The sequence below is a fragment of the Solea senegalensis genome, linkage group LG16, assembly GCF_019176455.1.
Source record: "Solea senegalensis isolate Sse05_10M linkage group LG16, IFAPA_SoseM_1, whole genome shotgun sequence".
Taxonomy (NCBI): Eukaryota; Metazoa; Chordata; class Actinopteri; order Pleuronectiformes; family Soleidae; genus Solea; species Solea senegalensis.
Genome location: NC_058036.1, coordinates 13,163,165 through 13,186,733, shown reverse-complemented (window position 1 = coordinate 13,186,733; position 23,569 = coordinate 13,163,165). Strand labels below are relative to the sequence as shown.

Genomic DNA, 23,569 nt, shown 5'->3' with positions numbered 1-23,569 from the left:
ACATAAGTTTCCATATTTTTCTAAATAAAACTTTCAGTTTTTCCTTCATTTTAAATTGTTGATACACTTATAGCATGCAGTACATTGTCAATAACTGCCAGATATTGAAAGTTATTCTGGAAAAAGGGGCAAAAACACTTTTGAGGCTCAGGTATTTAAGGGTTAAGAGGGATAGCTTAGGTGTTTTTGTGGTTTTAAAGGTGTTTGTGTCCTACAGAGTCTGTGCCACTTAAACCACTCACTCCCTGCACCAAAGTCCATAGAGAAAAACAGCAATTGAACTTCACAGATGATCTACTGTTGGCGGTAGACAAGCAGCTTCTGTGTCCACGCAAGCTAAAAACACACATTTGCTCTATGGACTTTGGTACAGGAGAGTGAGTCGTTCACAGAACGTCAGTTTCCGGTAAAGCAAACACAAAGATATCGTAGACTCAAGCAGTCATAGATGTTATTATCTGAGCCTTGTGAGCACACACAGTACAGTCAGCACTGGCTGTATGTGTCGGTACTTCAATAAACCTCAACTATCGCTGAAATGGCTTCAAAAGTATACATAAGTAAAATAATTATTAAGTATTAACAAGGTGGTAAGATAATACCACTTTAAAAGGAAAACTGGAAAATTCAAGGATGACCTCCTTAGACTTATTGCAACATGAAACTGTCATTTGCTCTGTTATCTACATCACATTAACATGTATACAAGACATTTTACATCGACAGCCGCTGCTGCTGAGCTCACGGCTTGATCATTTGAAAGAGAGAAGAACATGTTTTCGCTCCAGTGAGGGTGGATGCTGCTCCACACAGCTGGGTGCCAGACTGAGCCTGACATACAGCTCATAGGCTACGTCAATACTACTACACTTTTTTTAAAAAACAAACAACAACAAAACAAACAGTGTTTGCAGATTAAAAATGATCCGGTTCCCACAGTTTTAGCACCATTTCATAAGTAATGTCCCCAGTCAGGCTTACTAACGAGAAAGTAATGATGAAAAGTCACAGCAGGGATTTCTGTTACTACACTAATAAAGTGACATTGAAACTACATGAAGTGATAAAGACGGTGCCAGTCCAAGCCTTTATCCTAACCGGAATTTGAATTTTAGTATATTAGCTGGTGCTCGACTGTAAATTGCATGAATTATGGTGGTGTTATTTAGACTAAACCAGTGTCACTACTGTATTTTTTTTACTTTCCTATTCAAAGTGAAGCACCAAGTGTGGTGATAATGGACTTGAATAAAACAAGTAGTTTTCAAAACTGATGTGCAAATGTGCACTGAATGAGCAAATCTTCGACTCCAAAATAAAACTAAATAATTCAAAATAAACAGTATTGAGACATCTAAATATATCTCAAGATATCTGGATTTCTTTAATATGTTAAAATGTTTTTTTTTTTTTTACATTATTCACTTATGCCTTGGGCTGGCTCTGGTTAAAGGTGATATACGGTATGCATTTGTATACCTTTAATATTAATATAAATATATTTTTATAATTAATAATACATTAAATAACCGTGACGTGTCATCAGAGATTAAGGGAACATGGTACTTCAACACACAGGGTGCCAGCCGGGTGTAGTTAACTGCCAAGTGTCTAATCTTAACTGCAAAAATACTGAATGATACCGACTTAAAAAGCCTCAGTACCTCTCTCAAAAATACATTGTGCATTGAGCGCAGTGTAATGCCCTCTACAGTTTGAAGTCCTGACTCGCTCGTCTTCCTGCCCCTCAAAAGCTGACTGTTGCTTTAACTCTCCGTCGGCCAAAAGATCCTAAAAATATAGATATATGTAAATAGGTTACAAATAACTATATCTAAAATATAACAGCCATTTTTAATGGCTTTTTTGTTCAATATTTTATGTAATACAGGAGGAAATGAAACGATGCCTGTGAGTAACCTGGAATAGTATTTTCATAATTATTAAGTATTCATATCGGATCACTTTCGACATGATGTAGCAGAGCAAACACAGGTTTGACCAGGTCAAATAAATGTGTTTAAGCTTCTTGCAAATTCTTGTAGGTTCTTAAAAACTAACCCCCTCCATCTAATCATATCTCCTTTTGTTAATTGTTAACAGTTTAGAGTTTAGTTTATTCATTCACTGTTTGCATTTGTGTTCATCTCCAGTCCTTTCTTGTTCTTTAGGTTTTTAATGGTTGTTGTATTGCTGTGCCGCAAAGAATTCTGGGATATGGCAGCCTTGACTGTTGGCACATCTCTACTTAAATGCAGCCTTTGAGTTTTTAAGCAAAAATGGAGCCAGCAGCATTTTTATACTTCGACGGGCTAATGTGGACGACAGGCACAGACTGTATGTTTTTTCTTAAAATAAAAATGTAGTAGTACGGATGTAGCCTTCATTGTGTTTCCTTCAGTCTCCGCTCACTTCAGCTTAGTCTGAGAATCTTTTCCTTTTAGTCCTGCTGCCCTGAGGCCTCTGAAACCATAGTCTCTGATTGGTCCCTGGAATATTTTCATAGATATTGTTGTTAGCTCCGCTTCACATTTGTCAATGTGCGTTATTTTGCACAATTAATGGAATGATAGTTTTTTCATCCGTCTGTGTGATTAAAATTGTGTTTTTGCAGACGGAATCTGTTTTTGTGGCGGTGTGCGTGAGCAGCGTCACTGTCGGGTGGCCGTTGTTCTCGTCAGTGGCGACCTCGTGGGAGTCGGTGGCTGGGTTGGCGGGAGTCGCGTTGCCTCGGCGACAACAGCAACAGAGTACCCGAGCAAAGGGCCGGATTATGGCTCTGTAGAAGCCGTGGCGGGCACTTTCACTGACAAAGCAGTAGAGCGCGGGGTCGGCCACACAGTTCAAGGTGGTCAGCAGCAACGACAGGTGGTAGAAGTTAAAAATGCCTAGGAAATAAGAAGAAAACAAGGCCATGTGGGTTTCCACGTCGTCAGACTCACTTAGCAGAACACGCTCCACATACCTGTGATAAATTTGCAGTCGCGCTCCAGCAGGGTGCGTATCAACAACAACACATGGTACGGAGAGAAACAGACGAGGAAGATGAGGATGGTGCTGCTGACTAACTGCCTGATCCTTATCTTCTGAACTGGTTGTGTCCCAGCACTGCGACCCACAGCACGCAGCACACACAGGTAGCTGATCTGGATGAAAGAGAGAGAGGTTTTGTATGCCTGCATATTATCTAGTCAGTGCGCTAGAAAGACATGTATAGCCATCCATCTTTCTACTGCTTTATCCTCCACAGGAGGGTCGCTGACATAGAAGGACAAACAACCATTCACTCTCACATTCACACCAATTGGTCAATTTAGAGTGACCAATTTACCCAATCCCCATATTGCATCTTTTTGGACTGTGGGAGGAACCCGTAGAAACCACCCCCCCCTCCCGCAAAACGGTGCAGGGGGCCTTGCAGCGAGAAGACCCGGGTTCGAGCCCCGATTTGAACAAGGGCCTTTCTGCATGGAGTTTGCATGTTCTCCCCGTGTGTGCGTGGGTTCTCTCCGGGTTCTCCGGCTTCCTCCCACAGTCCAAAAACATGCAATGTGGGGATTAGGTAAATTGGACACTCTAAATTGACCATAGGAGTGAGTGTGAGAGTGAATGGTTGTTTGTCTCTATCTGTGTGTGGCCCTGTGATGGACTGGCGAACTGTCCAGGGTTTACCCCGCCTATCGCCCGATGTAGCTGAGATTGGCACAGCACCCCCCGCGACCCTCTGGTGGAGGATAAAGCGGTTAGATGATGACTGACTGACAAAACTGTGCAGGATTTTTTTCATTGAGTCATTGTGATGGTTAAATGTCTTGAAGAGATTGGGGGCTGTCTCCAAACCCCTACTGTTCAAGATCAGGATTGCCAACCTGGAGTCCTTAGAATCAGGAAGTCTTGCGAAGTCACAAGAAACACAGATTCTGGTACTACCCACAAATGCAGCGATATTGTTATTTTAGATGTTCATCATGGCAGATATGGCAAAAAATGAAGGAGAAAAACGTTGTCAGAGGAAGAGGAAACGACTGTCTGATGAGTGAGGGGCCCAGACTGCTTCAATATAGGGCCTTTTGCATTGGTGTCAATACTTCCATACTAGCGGCTAATGACGATACAACCACCCAATGCATAAACCGATGAAGAAGAAAGAGGGAATATCTTGGAAGTGTGGAAGAAAAGAGAGATGTTTTGTAAAAGGGAGGGGCAAGCGGAGTCCTCTCACTGACGCAGTCTCACCATTAGATGTCACCACACACTGGACCTCACAGGTCACAGAACGCTGTGATCAATGGTGATATAACGATGACACTGCGACAGTTTCACAATCATTAGATCTTTGAATAATGAAACATGATCAACGTTACATTCCTGACTGATGGAGGAAAAGCCATCAGTGCCTCACTTGACTAATTCTATTTGTACAAGTGTTATCCTACCAACAGAATGGCCAGCGGGAACATGAAGCCCACAGTGAAGCGGTAGTAGTTGATCGGGTACTCCCACGGCTTCATTGGGTAGTGCTCGAAGCACACCGACTGGTTCGTGCGGTCTCTGCTCACTTCTTTGTGGTGAAAGAAAACCACGCCCACTGCTATCTCCTTCAGCCAGATGATGGCACTGACGAGCCACGCGGCGCGCATGGAGCGTAAGGAGGTGAACCTGGATATGAGGAGGTTTGAGAGAACGGAGAGGTCACAGCTGCCCGTGAAACACACATTTTATGAGCTGATATTATGGAAAAATTAAAGGAAATTCAGTTAATATGAATGGTAGGGACTGTGGGTGAGCTTCAATGAACAATATACAGTATATGACCAAATTATTTCAAACATATTTGTTATAGGACAACGCCTAAATGACGAAATGTTAAAATATGCCTGATAAAAATATGATGCTCTCCACATTATGATGATATGTTGTGTTCATGTTTCAACACAACACAGGAATAGTCACTTAAACCCATGCAATATCTTCAGCTTACACCTGAGGTCTGGCTGAGACTCAAGATCTGAATACCTTAAAGGATGAACCACAGCCAGGTAGCGATCTAAACTGATGCAGCACAGGAAACCGATGCTGATATAGATGTTCTCATAGAGCAGGAAGCCACACAGCTGACACAACCATTCCCTGTGACGCCAGTCATCACCCTGAAACGACACATGCACACACGTCAAAAACAATTGATACAACTCTTTCATAAACGTCAGCGACAGAGATCGAGTGATTTTGCGGCTGTTTGTTTTTTGGACCAAGGTACTTTTTTTTTATGTTGTTTTTTTAAATCACTGCACAATTTAACTATTTAACTCAGGTGCACCCATGGTAAATTGCCATGGGAATAATACACAAGTCCTTATATGGACATCCCGGGGTTTATATGGGTTTCTTCTGTGTTGTTGAGTCAAAGTTATGATTCTTTTTATAACAGCGATATAACGTAGCAATAATTGTGCAGGAAGTCACAACAAAACTTTGACGTATTTCCAAATTTAACTTGATTCATTTGAAACATTTTGAGTACTTTTTGCTCAGATGTTTTAAATACAGTTGGTGAAAAAAAAAAAATGTCTTGATTGAAAATGATATATTGCACGTTCTTATAACCTCTGTATATACTGTATGTTTAAAACACAGTAATGGGAAAAACAGCCGTACTGCTCTGTGTCTTAAGGGTTAAATCCACAGATATTGAACAATACATCTCAGAAGTTGAGGAACTGAATATATCCGCCTCTTAAAATGCCCCCATGGTGCTTTTAAAGAGTATAGAAACGGCCGGAGTAGACATTATTCCAGGCCTTTCAGACAGACTCTACCTCATTCTACTCCAGAGAATCGCAATGAAAGCATGTAAAATAAACAAGATATTAAAGTGTTGGATTCTGGACCTGATATTACGGTGCCTGTGGATTTCCATCTTTCCGTCTTCTACACTCGCTTAACGTGTGTTTTATGGCAGCTTGTGATCCAGATCTGCCGTCTTTTACGATCTATGGAGGATCTATGAAAACGCTCCGTCATCTGCGTGTCCTCAATCTGTTTTGTTAACAGCTATTCACTTTTTATGAACACGCAAATTACCCAACACATTGCCTGGTATTTGAACAGCACGACTTCCTGCTAATATGGTGTGTGTGTCTATTCGTAAGTACGTTTTATGAAGTCAAATGGATGGTGAGGGTGTCTCCTGTGCAGCTGCTGCTATATTTACCACAGGGTGTTTGCCTTACCGCTGGCCCTGCAAATGGCTTTACGAGCAAAGCAGCATGTTGAATCTGCTCTGATGTGCACTGTGATTAGCTGAGCCCCAGCCAACAAGAGCAGACGCAGAAATGTCACAACAAAAAGACACAAACCATCATGTAGACCTTTCTTTTTAAGTTCACCTGGTATCCATCATATGTTTGACACATCAGAGATGCTTATTATGGGCACCTGTTCAGGGTCTACCCCGCCTTTGTCACCTGGGATTGGCACCAGCAGCCCCGCGATGGATGGACGGATGCTTATTATGACAACAGGAGAAGTACCCATGTCCTTATCAGCATCTTAACAACTGTGCTCAAACAGGAAACTAACAGTGAAGTGAAAGTTGATGCCAAATGGCTGTAATTTGTCACAGAGACGAGGTGCCAATTATAATTGGGCCCTTCGGCAAAATAGCTTCTGCAAATGAGACACCTGAATAATTCACCTCTTGGATGTAGTTCTTTTAGAATTAAATGAAAGTCTTTCCTGGCGTGTGATCCATTCTCCTGGCATTTTGTCTACATCTACCTATATCCACGGAGTTTGAGAGATGTTTGCAATTGTACATCGGTCAGAAACTTCAGGATATGTTGTAAATGTTGTTCGGAGATCATGTGACGATAACAACTCAGAAGCAGAACAGTAATGTCCTCATAACAAAGTTCTTTTGCTCATGTCCCTTGAGGTGCTCTGTAAGCAGGTGATGTGGAGTTCCTAAAAACCTGCACTATCCGATGCATTCAGGCGGCGGTGATGGTGTTTACCTGAAAAATGTACTGGAGCCAGAGTGGTAACGATGCCAGGTAGAACAGATCAGACACGGTGAGGTTCATCAAATAAACTCCCAGCTCATTCTTCTGCTTCAGCTGCACAGCAGCGTGGTACAGAGAATACAAGTTGGAGGGAACACCAACCTAGGACCAAGAAAACCATTCATTGTGATTTCAAACAAAGCATTCAAATATACGACTGCTTCAGACTATAATAGCTTAAGAATAATATGATTTTGTAAAGCAGCAATTCTAAATAGTGGCAAAATAGACAGAGTTGAGATCTGTTACCGTGTGACTTTGAATTTATCCGAGTGACACAAACACAAACGAGACATTTTCCAAACATCAGTTTCCAGCTGAAAAAGGCTGACTAACGATGAGATATACTTATTCTTAAGATATTACAGACCTAAGTAGATGTAGATTATGTTGGTATATTCTTTGTTTACCCATGTGGCTAGAACATGTTTCTCCTTTTGTCCCTTTTGTGCAGCCTTGACCATGTGTCAGTACCATAAAACCACATAAAACTCTCATAGGAACTATGGAAAATGAAGGTTTTACCGTTTATTAATCATATAGTGTTATTATTTCTCAGTCGTGGAAAACCTTTTTTTAAATACATTTTTCAGAACAGAAAAAACTACTTGTACTGCAGAGGGACTGTAGTAAAAGCCTGTGAATATCTGCTGTGATAAATGTCTATTACACCAAGTATTTCAAATTATTTTTTTTATTTTTTTATCAAAAATGATTCATTATTTATTATTTAAAAAAATAAATAGAAATATTTTAATTCAGGTAAATCAAATGCTCAAGACAGACTTGAGCATTATATGTTGCTAAGAACAGCTTTGTCACACCGTTCCAGTCCAAATGCCAGTGATCACAGAATTTAACAGACACAAAAACTACAAAGCTTATGCACTTTTAAAAATGATTTACTTCAATTAAAGTTTTGCAAATTGATCATCATTAGATGAGCAAAGGTTTCATTTAAGTAAGAGTTACCATTAGTATTTGTGTTGGGCAGGAGTTAAGACTAATAAAGGAAGGGGTTGTCATTAATCAAAACTTGTCCCTTGTGTGTTAGGACTCAGCAGCATCCATCGGTGAAATTGCATGTTGCAGCTGAATATTTCATCTGTCACTCTTGTCACTCTGTGGCCTTCACTTAGCATTAAAACTTCAAAAAGTGTGTCCATTTAAAGCACAGTGATCCAACATGTAAGCCTCTGTAGAGAGGTCCCACTCCTGATGTAAATGTGAAGAGCTCAACATGTGTTCATGACAACAATTCATTGATTGTACACTAGAAAAACTAAATAAACAAAAAGATAGGTTTCATTGTGTTAACAATATGTCACAGTTCACATGGAAGCATAAGAGTAGATGGGAGTGAAAACACACAAGTTGCTTTTAGTAACTTTGATGATGCAGCAAGTCAGAAGTTAATCGTTTGTTCCTTTGTTCAGAGCAACCGTGCAGGACTACAGCTCTTCCTCCTTTCTTTGAGGTTTTAACGGCGGTTGGCAAACACCGATTTGCTGCGTTACTGCCACCAACTGGTATGGAGTGGGGATCAACGTGTTTCTTAACAATTCTGCTACTACTTAAATAAAAAATAACCTATAATCCTATATCGAAACGGAGATAATATTCAATAATATTCCCTCAAGGTCTTTGCATTAATCTCTTTTTGATCATGCTGTCTTCAGCCCACAATAATCACATATACCCGTTTGCTGATTGTGAATAATGTACGGTTTAATCCTGCACGTCCAAATCTGATTCTTAATATTACAGTTTCAGCATATCTGCTCCTTCCTGTGTAACTCCTCCCTCTTTCCTCTGGATTTTGTAAAGTCATCTTTCTTTTCTCTCCTCCTCCTGTGGTTGTTTTTGACACTTATCCTTCCGTTTAACGATGCTCTTCATTTCCTGATATTTATCGTATTCAAATTGAAATTCAAATCAAAGAGAGGGGTTTCTTAAGAATTAAGAATTTAATAATTGTATAGAAATATTAATGATCTAAGATCTAAGTAAAATGTCTAATAGTGAGCAAAGTGAGGAAAAAGTCTGATGTCAATGTCTGCTCTCCAAAATTTCAAATGTGTTATTTTGTGACTTCGGTGTTCTGCTCTCCAAAATTTCAAATGTGTTATTTTGTGACTTCGGTGTTCGAATATTTTTTTTAAAAAAAGTATATCAGACACTCTATATTGCACATAATGCTCTTATGGCCTCTGTATATATATATATATATATATATATATATATATATATACATATATATATATACATAGTATGTTTAAACATAGAAAAGGAAAAAACAGCCTTAATGCTCTGTGTTCTAAGGCTTAATAATATTTGTGGGTGGTGTCTTGTACATTATATCTATGCAATTCAAGTTTCACACAAGGATCTACCTGAGTTTTTAACATGACACCACTTAGGGAGGTGTGTTATTCACTTATTCATCCTATTCACATACTTACCAACAGCACGACTATGTAGACACAGGAGAAGACGTACTGGTGGATTTCGTGGCTGATGGTGCAATTAATCACGTCCTCCTCTGACATGGCGACCGCCTTCACGTCTCACTCACACGTCCACTAATTCTCACACTCGCAGAGCTGTTCTCAGACATACTTCATCAGTGATGTGTCGTCACAGCTGTGGCCTCACACTGCGCTACACACGTGCTGAATGTGAGCGCTGGTCCGGTCCGTTTGGAGTCGTCCACTTTTATTTGGCCCCTGTGAAACAGGAAAGAAACCATATTAATAGAAATGAAAAGGATTTATTAGCATCGCTCGTGTCAGGAACGTTAGACAGACAGATGGAAGCAGCACAGTTCCGGGGCACTTAACAACTCTTGTGGCAATAAAGCTTGTTTTAGCAGCTTTGATATTGTCCAGCATCTTGGTTCAGCCCCTTCGCATGCTTGCGTTTGTTATTTAGTCCTAAGCACAGGCTGAGAACAGTCATCATTAGAACACATTTTGCACAAGAGAGGAATTCAAAGGAGTTATTATTGTCCAGATTTTTACTGGCTGAGCCTTTCAGCTCAGCTCTGGAAAGGGTAACCAGAACAGGTACGGCGGGTACAGGTCGACTGTCTTTCTGAAGGTTTATTCCACATACACAGTTAAACAGCAGTTAGACAGCACTCAGTTAGTAGTTAGACAGTTAGTAGTTAGCTACTAACTAGAGTTAGTTAGGTTGTAAAACATAAAAAGTCATACAGATTCTGACGATAGTTAGATACAAAGGCACGCACGAAGGTAATATATAACAATAAAGGGCTTTGACAATGCATCTTAAAAGCACTTTAAAGGCAACGGTGCTTTGACACCAATTACAACAATAAACAGACAAATAGAATGAAAGATAAATAGCTTTGCCTGCTAGAAAGGTCTACAATTATCCTGAGGGAACATTGAATGTGTAATAAATAATGTAACACGCTGCCGTCATCAAAGACAACAAATACTATGAGACCGTCAAACTTTTCACTGGTGAAACCTTTCATGGCTTATTTGTGTTTTCAGTTGTCTCACAAAACAAATCACTTCCTGTGTGCAGTGTGGGAATTTCACCAGGTGACATGACACTATTCATTTTCAGGTGATTGAACACACACACATACACATATACAAAAATGATGAAAGGAAGAAGAGTGGATACACCACTAACGAATCTTTAGCCAGCACTCACTATTCCATAATGACAAAATGAAACGAGAGAAGTCCAGACTTTAATGGCAGAGAAGCTGGACTGAAGCGTCTTTAAATAAAAGCCATAGCCATATTTTCACTCAAAGTGGCCGAGGTGGCCTCAGGACAACTCTCTGACCGTCAGCCAACGCCCACATTCAAATACTGTACATCATGTGACAGTGATCGATCAATCTATTCCCACTCAGTTTGAGAAGTGAGAGTCAGACGTGTCTGTAGAGGATTACCAAAAGAAGTCATTCCTTAAAACACGTTTTCACTTTGGCCATTATGGATCAGTACGAGAGGAAACGCCTCTGAGGAATCTCTAAAGCCACAGTAAAGAGCATATCCACTTTAAGACATGTCAACAGGCAGTGATGCCTCTGAATTGAACGTCTTAAATGTCTTTGCTTTGGCATGCCGGCATTTTAAGAATGGCTCCATAATGACATGCTATCAAACCATTTCGAGCCACACTGACACAGGACACTTGAGCCACAAGAATCATCTCCTGTGTGAATGCTCTTCCTGCAGAAATCACTTCCAGATTAAGGCCCACTGCAGACTAAACCATATTCAACTTATTTACACTCATCAGCCCCTTTATTGAGTTTTATCGACACAAATTACATTACATGTCATTTAGCAGACGCTTTTATCCAAAGCGACTTACAATGGAATCAAGTACAATTAGCCAGGGGTGGAATCTAACTTGCGACCATGATGTCTTTGGTACACAAGGTAGGGTCTTAACCACTGAGCCACTCCACCCAAATGTCTCGCTGCAGCAACAGAGCATCAGAATAAGGCGGGGAAGTGATTTCAGTGAAAGACGGGAGCTCCTTAACAACATGACATCTTGTAGGAGCTTGGAGTGTTAGTGTTCCTCGTCGGATCGGCCATGTTGCTTCTTGTTCTGTTTGCGTGTTAAGTGATCAAAGAAAAAAACGGACATTTAATTTGGAGTTTGGATTTTTAGTTTATCTGCAGCATAGGCGGTTCTTGGCAGAGCAGGGAGGGAGAAAGAGAGAGAGAGAGAGAGAGAGTGAGAGCATCTCTGCAGAGCAGGTGTAATGGAAGCACCCTCTCTCTCTCTCTCTCTCCCTCTCTCCCTCCCTTTCTGAACTGCTTTGTGATCGACAAACACTTGATTTACATTATGCTGCAAGGTTAAAATAACAATGACAATATCCCATCTACTGTACCTTTGTTAAAAGGGTCAGAGATACTAAGATGCTACACACAGCTGCACCTGCAGAGGTACTGTATGTGGTAGTTTGGTTCATATTACACAGTGTCATTTGTTCGATTGTTCACATTCAATATTTATAAGTCATTCTGGCGTCTGCCATGAGCTGGTGAATTCTCTCACCACAGTGATACCAGTGTCAGTATGCATTCAAGGGAATATTCAAAGACTTATAAACAAAGGTTGCTTTAAGGTGAACTGTGCGGCAAACAGACAAGAGCAAATAATAATACAGTTTCAAAGACATGGCATGGAGGTCATGTGATCATGTTGGCCCACGAGTGGTCATGTGACACTGAATCCTGCTCACATTCCCTGAATGTGTGGAGTTTTCAGTGAGTGTTTTGGTTGTTTTTTTGTTGAGTCACATGACCACTAGTGGCATACTTGTTAACTAGCACATACTTGATAATGGGGTTAGCAATCAGGTCACAGGAAGTCAATATCAAAATAAAACAGGAAATATGAATCACCCAAATATCCAAAAACATCAGCGGAACAAATTACAGATGTAACACTGTCACCGTTAGTTCTGTTCAGAGCTTCAGTAACACACGTCGTGTCCATGCAAAGGTCAAATCATCCTCGTAAACAAACCACTTAATGAGCACCGGTCACTCCCAACTTCATCAATCCTGTAGACGCCAGGATCACTAACTTAAATAACTAACTCAATACCCAGGGCTGAGGGTCCATGATCCGCGACTCTGACGGTAGTAACCGTAGCAACAGCAGCAGAGTGTAAATCAGGCACAAACAAGGGTTCTGTCATCACTATCGTCACCATACTGACTCCTTCACTAACTACTGTACTTGACCTTAGTCAGACGACTCTTTTTTATGAATCACACTGAACCATAATAGTGCATAGAGGGAAATATGAACTGCAAGGGAGCCAGATAGAATAAGACAACAAATAAATCCTGAGTATAGACACAGAAAATGGTTGCTTTATTGTTTTTCAGGGATGCATACATCCACAGATCCAAAAGACTTTTGCTGCAGCAGGTGTCTGAGACTGTCTCTGTGCTGTGCGTCTAAAAGGCCTCTATTTGATTTAAGTTCCCGGTGGCCATGTTTGATTTATGATACACATCAGCTGTCCATCACAGAACCTTAGATCCAAATATCTGTATTTTTTCTGATTCTGCACCAAATATTAAATACTAAATAGATTTTTTTGGTGACGTTTGATGATGCAATGTGCCAATCAAATGTCCAAATGCGAGAGAAGACATTCCATTCCATTACCTTCCATCTCTCCCGATCTACGTCGTTGTTGTTGTTCAAGTCAAGGCTGCGAGTGACACAGAAGGCGCTTTCAAATTCGATCTGAAGCGAATAAACAGAATGGCATTAGCGCAGAGTCTGGTCAGATTATATACACTGTGTATTTAAATTCAATCTTTACTTCAGGACTTATTAATGCTTCACTCTCATCACTTCATAGTCTCTCTTGACCAAGAACAAAAATTAAATCATTTCATCACGTGATGAAAGTGAAGAAATAACTAATATGACCTTAAGTCCACAGCTAAACGTTTCCTGTTTCTTCACCCCGAGGGAAATCGTCCTCATTTGGTCCAGCAGGTTGTAAATCAGCGTCCACCTCTGGTCTGGTTGATTTATAGCCTGCTTCAGTGTCCACTGTCCAGCAGATGTGATTCCTCATCTATACACACATGTATCTTCAGCAATTGGCGTCAGCATTGACTAAGTGACACGCGTACACCTTAGAATAATAACATTCTGTGTGATCACTGAACGCAATCATTTTCATCATCACTGACTCTGCCAACGTTCACAGAAGCAAGGATTCATCCCACGTGTCACTACATTATCTCACCACTAGGGACTCAACTAGGGATTTTTATTACTAAAGCAAGACATGAACCAAAGATTTCCATTTTACTGTCACAGAAGAGCAAAGAAAATCAATGTAATCCAACTAATGGGTTATCAAAATACTTTTTAATTTGCTGTAAATGATTAAATGACACGTTTTTGCAGCCCTGCTTGATCACCACAGGCTGTGTAAAAATACTCTTCCAGTTTCCTCTTGGAGCCAACCAGTAAACAAGAATATATTGAAAAGCCAGCAGGGGGCGACTCAGCTGGCTGCAAGAAGAACTCTGAAAGGAGGTCTACGGGAAAATGAGCCTCAATTTCTCATCCAAATTACAACATCCGTAAACATTTTCCTGAGGAGTGAATGGTCTCAAACACTAGTTTCAGGTCTTCTTCAAAACAACATGACTCCAATTGTGTTAATTATGTTCACGTTTAAAGGAAAATGGATCATAAAGCACAGCACATATGAGTTATATGAGGTTAGGACGGCATAATCGAATATCTACTGATATGCTACGTCGCTGTCAACAACACATTTGTGCTCACCGTTTCAAGCGATTTCAAAGATATAATTCTCCAACTGGGTATCAAATATTCTTCTCTCATAAGTAAGAATTCTGCAGCCCACAACATGACTCAGCTAAAATGCTGTTGCTGATTTCTATTTATAGTCTGTGCATAGTGCAGCTTGTGATATGTAGGATTTTGGGATTGTATCAGATTTGCTTATGGGATTATCTTTCCAATATCCGTCTTTATCATTTTTAACCAACATCGGACCGACACTAATGATCATGTCGCAGATGATGTGTATGAATTTATCAAAATCAAAAAGAACAGTCAGTGTTTGTTTGTTGTGTTTGTTTGGGACTGACTATCAACACTCACATTATCAACAGCTCTTTTATACATCGTGCATGTACAGAAGCAGATTAAATGAGTCTGGAGAACACGGACAGCTGACAGGCCGACAACAGCTGCAGCTACAGCTGATTCAAAGTGTACAGATCGTATCAGACCTCAGAAACTACCGGTCACATTCTGCTTCAGGACATCGCAGCTTTGAATCATGGGAAAAATATGCCGGTGCTTGACAACAGTGACCATTGTGTTGATATGGTCAGACATAATTACAGAGTCCCCTGCCAGTAATTCGTGGCGTCTTCATCTTTTACTGCACATGACTGCATTTCCCAGAATTCACCTGGTCACAAAGCAAGTAATGACATGTTTTTCTAGATGGTCCAATTTTCTTAACCAAAGTGTTGTTGTTGTTGTTGTACTTTCAAAGTACACAGTGATTATATTTCATTTAAATTCAATAATAATAATACTAATAATGATAAAAAATACAACTTATTTCATGATATTTGTACATGTACATGGAGTACGATAATGTATTTTCTTTAGATTAATGTGTTATTATGATGTCTAAACTGATTGCACAGTTTAATAGCAATAGACAAATGCTTTATTTTCCTTAATTTACAAATAGCAGATCAAAAAGCTTATTAATTAATGCTACAGCAAGTGAACGCATCACACTTTTTTCTCTTGTTAGTGCCGGTGGTGATTGCTGGTGTCATTTTTCCTCTACGACCATCATGAAGTAAAATAGCAGATCCTGAATTAAGGCCCTCAGCGTTTTAAATACACTTGGAACTTTCATTTATGAGGGTTATGGTATGAGGTATAAGGAACACTTATACTTTCGGGCCATTTTATTAGGTACACATGGTAACTTGGCAGGTGACTCACTGAACAGTATAAGAACACTTGATCAGTCACATTCAGTATCATTAACCCCCTTGACTCCAAATCCAACAGATTTTATACTTAATCACTATTTTGCACTTTATATTCTCATCCTGTAAATAATGTAATGTATACAGTATATATATATATATATATACACTGTATATATTGTTTTCCTTTTGTGTATTATATATGTACTTAAGCATGTAGACACAGTCAAGATGACATGCTGGAGTTTAAACCGAGTATCAGAAAACCAAGCCAAGGGATTTAAATGACGTTGGGCACGACATGGTCTTAGTCTTTCACAAACTTCTGATCTGCTGGGATTTTCACACACAAACATCTCAAGCTTTTCCAAAGAATGGTCCCAAAAAAGAGAGGAAATATCCAGAGGTCAGAGAAGAACGACCAGACGGAATCAAAATGATAGATGGGCAACAGTAACTCAAATTACCACTTGAAATATCCGTGGTATGTTGAAAAGCACACGATGTCTAACATTGAAGCAGAAAACCACACTGGATACCTCTCCTGACACCTTCTTATACTACACCACCAAAATCACTGTGTGACCGAGGAGGTAAACTCATTAGAGACACGCGAGACCTCCACCAGAACCACTGAACTCCCAGAGATCCTGGTCCCCAAGGGAAGCAGTTCTACTGTATTATGAACTACTTTAAACATCTTACAGCTTATTGGAGTTTTTAATGGTGTCCAGTGGGGCCTTATGAGCAGTTGAGGTTTCCTCTAGAAGGATTTAGAGCATCTTTAGTTTTATGATGGCTATGGTCTCACCTGGAAAAGAAATGGGACTCCCTTATAGAGCTATTCATATTTATCTGAAGTTATTATAGCCGTTTGAACACCTGAAGTAACTTCTGCGTGGTCCAGCAGAGCGCACTCTGAGCAGATCTTGGGCTTAGATCAGTTTTGAATGCTGTAAAAATGGAGGAACCGTCCCCCTGAGTGGACAATCCTCAAAGGAATAGTGTCATTTGATAATGACAGGTCTACTGAATTCGCCATAGGTCATATTGTTCTATAGAAGAACCCACTAGGACCACTGGACCCCCTCAAGGGCCCCTGGCAGTCACAGCTACACACTCTTTTAGTCAGATATTGACAATACACACAGACTGGCCTTTTCTGCTAATGTCTCCAGAGTACTGTGATGGTCTTTTCATGGATGAATGATGCCGGTGTACATAAAGGGCCACGACACTCTGTCTTCTCTGATTAACAAGTGTCTACTGTCTCAGCACAGATCAAACCCAGGTACAGCAAAATAAAATGTCAAGGGGGCGACTTAGTTGGTTGTCAAACAGGAAGCAGATGAGATAATTAGCTTACTTCTCAAGTGATTTATGTAAATTCTGTTCCCATTTAGAGGAAAATAGATTGACACCTGGTTGCAGGTGACAAGGGTTGCAACTCATTAATCAATCATTAAAATGTGAAGATTGTCTGGTTTTCTTTGCTGCATATAAGATAGGAATCATTTTGGTTCTTTGGTCCTAAAGCACCACAGAACATTATTCTCTCTCTCTCTCTCCATTCACCTCTGCCCCAGTATGACCTCACCATCTCAGGGGCCTAATAACTGCATTGCCGGTGCCAAATCAGCACTTTGTTTGTCTGCTGTTGAGATCTACCCTGTGCCAAAATACATTGTGCACACAAAAGAGATGAAAATATAAGACATTTCTGCAATGCAGTGAGCACCTTTGACACTCTGACCAAAAGACCACAACCTTATGAGAGGCCGTCTTGTGCTCACATGTTACATCATACTCTCTCACAAACACCCCCCCCAGCTTCTTCCATGTGAACGGCCCCTAATGTGACTTCTGTTCAAGGCAGTTATGCAGCATTTTAGCGAGTGCTGCTAATGACGGTTCAGTATTTTGTTTATTTAAATCCCAAGACCAACTCAGTGTGTCCTGATTGTTAAAATGGTTTGTTCACCTGTATGATTCTATTCTATTCTAACACAAAAGGGATGAGAGGTTTTCCTTTTATTTAATATTGGTCATTTTTGTTGCAAGCCTAAATTAAAATCACACAAAAACTTCAAAACCATAACCTGTGTCAGAGCAGGAAGCTGACAGAGACAGAGTGCTGCTTGATACAGTCACAGAGACTCAACATGGCACACCAGGCAGTACATCTGAAGAAGGCCCATAGACTTCCATCTTCCATCTATATCTTCTCACCTACAACCTCCAGTGTTCCATCACTGTCATGTTGACGTACAGCATGAAAAAAAGGATGTTGAAGATGCCAGGCAAGAGGAAAAGTGGAAGACGACACAGAAGCTTCATGGACAAAATGGAGGCAAGTAATCGGCTGTTAGCGACCCCTACAGGGAGAAGCTAAAAGACTAATTTGATTAATGTGTGTCCAATCATCTTATTGTGAGGAAAACAGTGGCAGTGTATGTAAATGTGTGTTGTTGGCTCCTTTCTAATTGATTTAATTTCCTGTTTCTATTATCTAGATATAGTTTGATAGCTTTAATTGTCGTGTCAAGTCTTATACTCATCCCATCTGTGCTGTGAGTCACATAGTGCTTATGCTTACTGAGGTGCTATGGAAACACAGCTGCTGCTGCTACATTCATGTCACTACTGCTACCATGAAGTTGGTGTGAGACAAACTGATAAGAACGTGCCAACAAATATCTGCAAAGCTATTTGTAACAGCAGCCATTCACAGATCCTTTTAATGTACACGCAACCAGCCACTTTTCTCTGGCAATTTGCATTTCAAGGAAATCAGAATCGGGAAGAGATGTTATTTTAAAATCAGAAGGCAGAAAGTGAATAACCTTAGAATAGTTCATGTTCGTGTAGTCACGGCAAAGGGCTTTACTTATGGAGGACGTCGTGCTGCCACGTTTCTACTGCAGTTTGAAGCCAAAGCTTTGTATGCAAACAAAAAGCAGCCATCCTTTCTGATATGCCAAGGCCACCATACTTCCATGACGCACTAGGGGAAGGTAGGGGGTGAGCAGAGGAGTCTTCCACTTGTTGCAATCTACAGACCTAACTAATCAGACAGGCTGATCTGTGCATTTTAGAAATTGCTGATCTGCTGGGATTCTTATTCTCACAACCATCTCTTTTTCCTTTTCTTTTCTTTTTTTTACAGAGACTATGAATTGTCCAAAAAAAAAAGGAGAAAATATCCAGTGAGTAGCAGTTCACTCGCTCACTGTCTACCGCTTTATCCTCCACATGCGGGTCAAAGGGGAGTTGGAACCAATCCCAGCTGACATGGAGCCAAAGGCAGGGTCACATCCTGGACAGGTCATCAGTCCATCACAGAGCAAACACACAACCATCCACTCTCACACTAATTTTAGAGCAGGGGTGTCAATCTCATTTTAGTTCAGGGGCCACATACAACGCAATTTGGTCTCAAGTGGGCCGGACCAGTACAGTAACTGCATAATAACCTATAAACAACAAGAACTCCAGATGTTTCCCTTTCTTTTACATTCAATGAAGTATCTATTTTTACAAAACATATTATGAACAACCTGAAAATTCTTAAGAAATCTAAGTGCAACTTACACATCACAGTGGATCTACAAAGGCACTTAACATTTAGCCACAGGTATTTGGAACTGAAATGATCCTGCGGGCCGGATTTGACCTTCTGGTGGACCAGTTCTGGCCCACGGGCCGTATATTTAACGTCTCTTAATTAGACTAGTCCAATTCATTTCTGTATGTTTTTGGACTGTGGGAAGAACTTGGTGAAAACCAACACCCAGACGGGGAGAACATGCAAACTCTATACAGAAAGGTCCTTGGTTAAATCGGGATTCAAACAAGCAACCTTCTAGCTGTGAGGCAACAGTGCTAGCCACTACTCCACCATGTACTGTGTCCTTTTTTAAAAATCCTGGTCAAAACAGGCACCAGTACATAGATTAGGGCTCAAGCGTACTACATCAAATATACAGAGTGTGATATAAAATCATATAATCAGTAAATGATCCAATAAAACCAGTAAAGTGCATTCAGATAAAACCTCTACAGACATGTTTCTGCCTCCAAGTCATTTTAAAATATTTCTAAAGTGTCCAATGAGACCAGAGTTTTCAGATTTTTCCAACATCAGGTAAAAACTATGACGCTAAAAAAAAAATCAATACTTGATATCTCAAAAACGCCACAAAAGATATCACGATATCATTAACTATTCTGATTTTTTTTCAAGTTCTCAGATATTTTGGCTTTGGTCCATATAATAAAAATCTACTGATTAATTATGGGCTGTGGTCAAAACATGATCATCATTTTCAAAATTTTCAGACATTTGTTGGATCGATTCATCGAGATAGATTCATCAAGCAGGGTTGAATAAACTAGTTCAACTGTTTAACTACACATATTTCATTTCACTTGTGAGTAACGGCCAATGTTCCCTTTTTTATTTCAAATCTAACCACAGCAATAGAGTGTTACTTTGAGTGTGACGTCAAACATCTGCAGTCTGCATGAACCAAAGAGTGAAGATGCACTTTGAAGCCCAGATATTGACCACTGCAGTTTGAGTCGACGGTATTCTGCGTAGTATACTGTATGTCAGGAGAAATCCACCTTCAGATCTTGGGTACCTTGCTCAGGGGTACGTATCCCAGCCCTTTTTTGATTACAAGTCCAGTTCCCTTTCCACTTGGCCAGGGCCTGCCCAGACTAGACCAATACCATTAGTATACGTGTTATGTAATCGCAGAGATTCCCTCTGTCCCGGGGAACAAAATCATGTTCAGTGTGAATCTGTTGCATAACTGTTGATATTGGCAATGAGGGTTGCTTATCCATAAAGGAATATGTCAATAAAATTAATGTTTGGAGAATGAACAGTGTGTGTGTGTGTCTAAAGAGAAAAGCCAAAGGAAGAAGACGCATAAATATTAAAGTGAACCTTTGTTTTCTTGTTATTGAAGAAAATTATATTGTAATAATTATTGTTTTATCACTCATGGGAACTTAGATTGAAACCAAAGGGTTGCTGGTTTGAATCCTGACAGGTCAAAGGCTGGGGTACGTCTGCGCAGAGTACCCAATCCCCATTGACTGGGTGAATTAAGAGAGGGAGAAGTCAAAAAGGGAAACAAAATGGTGAAATTGCTCGGCCAGAATAGTTTCAATAAAATGTAATAGGTTTAGGAGTGATTTATAATCAAACATGTGGATTATCAGCACACTGCCATACACACATTTATCCATTAAAATGAACAGTTGTCTTTGGAAAATATGTTTCTTTTCTTTACCAACGTTTACCAACCACATGAAGAGATTTATTATCACATAACAGTGTGTTCACATTCAATATCAAATGAAATTGCCCAATTGGTCCAGTTCATAACTTGCATGTTTGTTCTAATCTAATCTAATCTGTTTAGAACCCCATGACTACTGGGGAAGGCTCCTCCAGAGCTTTTCATTATCTTAATGATTATTTTATTTTATCGTATGTGCACGATGATAACATTACCCAAGCTAAGGCATTGTAAAAACAAAACACAAAAGGCTTTTGGAGAAGCGATTCCTACTCCCTTAGAGCTTATAGAGGCTGTGACATAACCATGACATTTGCACACTGCACTGAGCATCACTGCTTGTCACTGATGAGAGAAAGGATCATAATGTCTCAGAAACGCGTCTGTCACTCTGGAGCTGCAAAAAGCAACGAGGGAGAGAGCAGAGAATGCACAAAGCTGTGTTTGAAACCGCAGAATTGTGAACGGACACAAATCAAGGCAAACACATACAAAGATATCGAAACGCTCAGAAAAAGCCAGTCAGTAGTGTTCAAACTCTGATAAAGACACAAACAAGTACAGGATCTGCTGATAACTGGTCGGTCGAGAAGGATTTCAGCCACATGTGCCAGGAAAAACTGGTCAGAATGTTAAAGACAAATCCACAGGCAACTTCAGCTCTCTGCATCAGCACCAATGTGCCAATCTCAGACAGTCTCGAACCCTAGAGTCCTTAAATATAAGATATTATCAGACAATATTGGAGAACAATGCACTCTCATCAGCCTACAAGCTGCACATCAACATCATCTGGTCGTCAAGATTAGAGAAGTGTGATTATAAATACAGAGCATGGTCTTTTAGAATTCAGTCAAAAATGTCATAGTATAGTATGTCGTCCAAAATCTGTCAAAGACCTCATAGTATAGTATGTCGTCCAAAATGAGTCAAAAAAGTCATAGTATAATATGTCGTCCAAAATTAGTCAAAAATGTCATAGTATAGTATGTCGTCAAAAATCAGTCAAAAACGTCATAGTATAGTATGTCGTCCAAAAACACTTGAAAATGTCATCCAAATCGTCACAGTATAGTGTATTGCATTGTATTGTCCAAAATAAACTAAGTTGCCTTAGTTTTCTGTCAGTGTAGGATTTGAACCAGTGTCACCAGCCGCCGCTTGTGAGCCAAACCACAACCCCTTCCGCTGTATTTCAGTTCAATGACTGTGTCAGAAGTAGTTCTGCAGGAAGTACTCAACTCGTGTGTGCAATTAACTGAGTCTAATGATTCACTACACCAAAAATAACGACAAGGTCACGACAGTTTTCGCACAGTGTCGTAGTGTAGTGGAAAAGTGGAGTAAATAACACAACTATCCATCTTCTAGTGCTTTATCCTCCGCATGAGGCTCAGCTGACATAGGCGTGATAGGCGGGGTACACCCTGGACAGATCGCCAGTCCAAATAGAGACAAACAACCACGCACTCTCACATATGCTCAATTTAGAGTGTCCAATTTACCCAATCCCCATATTGCATGTTTTTGGACTGTGGGAAGAAGCCAGAAAACCCGGAGAAAACCCGCACACACACATGCAGAACATGCAAACTCCCAGCAGAAAGGCCCTTGTTTTCTGCACGACATGGGTTTTGCAAACCGCGACATCTACCGCGTGGCCCCTAACATGACTATAATTAATGCAACTTATAATGTTACATCAATATCAATATCAATAACAGTCAAGCACCAGCTACTGTACATTGAGGGGAAGGGCCCCCCCCCAAATCAAATTCATCTTAGGGCCCCATAACATCTCAGTTTCCATATTCATCAGTTAAAATGACAACTATGTACAGTTTCTTCTAAAAGGGTCAGAAAACATTCAACAGTAGATGAATTTTCATCAGAAATAGCTTTAAAAAAATGATTTCTTTTTGTTAAGTGCATGAGAGGATCCCTGGTGTTTCTTATAGTGGATTCACAGCTGAGTCAAAATGAAGAACATCTGGCTTATGGAGCATGCGAGGCTGTCATCAGGCAGCGATCCACGCATGCATGACAAGTCTCTTTGAATATTACATGAAGGTGCGGGTTCTCACCGACACAAGCAGAGAAAACAATATCTACTCAATATCTAACAGTTTTCTAACCTGAGGAGAAAATGAAGTCAATGGAGAACAAACAAACAAACAAACAAACAGCAGCAGAGGAGGTGGTGACAAGTTAAATCATGAATAAACAAACAGTTTAGAGTGCAGGTATTCATCTTGTCACATCATGGTCGATCACTGAAGAATCACTCACTCACTCACTCACTCACTCACAGTCAGCAGCAGGATGTCGCCTCAGCTTCACACACGCGTGGAGACGTTACACTGACACGCTGCGATCTCAAGTTCAAACAACACACACACACAAATACAAAGATTCAGTTCTTACCGCCTATCTGCATCACACTGACGACCGGCACGTGCGTGTGTGTGTGTGTGTTCGCCCTCCACCAGCACGCTCTCCCTCTCTCTCTTTCTCTCTATTTAACTCTCTCTCTCTCTCTCTCGTTCACGTGAAAGCCAAAGCCACACACACACACTCAGAGCTTCTGAGTCTATCTTTTATCAGCAGCCTCCAGGGGCGTATCAAGAGTGTCACACACTCCGTAGTAGCCACGAGGCTT

At 40.4% G+C, this 23,569-nt stretch overlaps 1 protein-coding gene across 4 annotated transcripts; it reads right to left on the bottom strand.

The window, feature by feature from the left end:
• Positions 1-13: 13 nt before the first annotated feature.
• Positions 14-23,412, bottom strand: LOC122782442 (ovarian cancer G-protein coupled receptor 1). 4 transcript variants are annotated; one of them, XM_044046773.1, is made up of 8 exons: positions 23,335-23,412; positions 13,254-13,334; positions 9,527-9,790; positions 7,017-7,166; positions 5,017-5,150; positions 4,437-4,659; positions 2,966-3,146; positions 14-2,888 (listed from the first exon to the last, which is right to left on the bottom strand). In XM_044046773.1, exons 3-8 carry the CDS (start codon positions 9,611-9,613, stop codon positions 2,536-2,538), a joined length of 1,128 nt encoding a protein of 375 aa, XP_043902708.1. In that variant the 5' UTR covers positions 9,614-9,790; positions 13,254-13,334; positions 23,335-23,412; the 3' UTR covers positions 14-2,535. The 4 variants fall into 4 exon arrangements, with proteins under 4 accessions (XP_043902708.1, XP_043902710.1, XP_043902709.1 ...); XM_044046775.1 differs by lacking the exon at positions 23,335-23,412 and adding an exon at positions 23,220-23,290; XM_044046774.1 differs by lacking the exon at positions 13,254-13,334.
• Between the last annotated feature and the right edge of the window lie 157 nt (positions 23,413-23,569).

Coding starts and splice junctions, on each gene's coding strand:
- LOC122782442 (XM_044046773.1), bottom strand. CDS start 9,613: ATGTCAGAGGAGGACGTGATTAATTGCACCATCAGCCACGAAATCCAC. Junction 7,167..9,526: donor TCTACATAGTCGTGCTGTTG/GTAAGTATGTGA, acceptor TCTTGGTCCTAG/GTTGGTGTTCCCTCCAACTT. Junction 2,889..2,965: donor CGACTGCAAATTTATCACAG/GTATGTGGAGCG, acceptor CTTATTTCCTAG/GCATTTTTAACTTCTACCAC.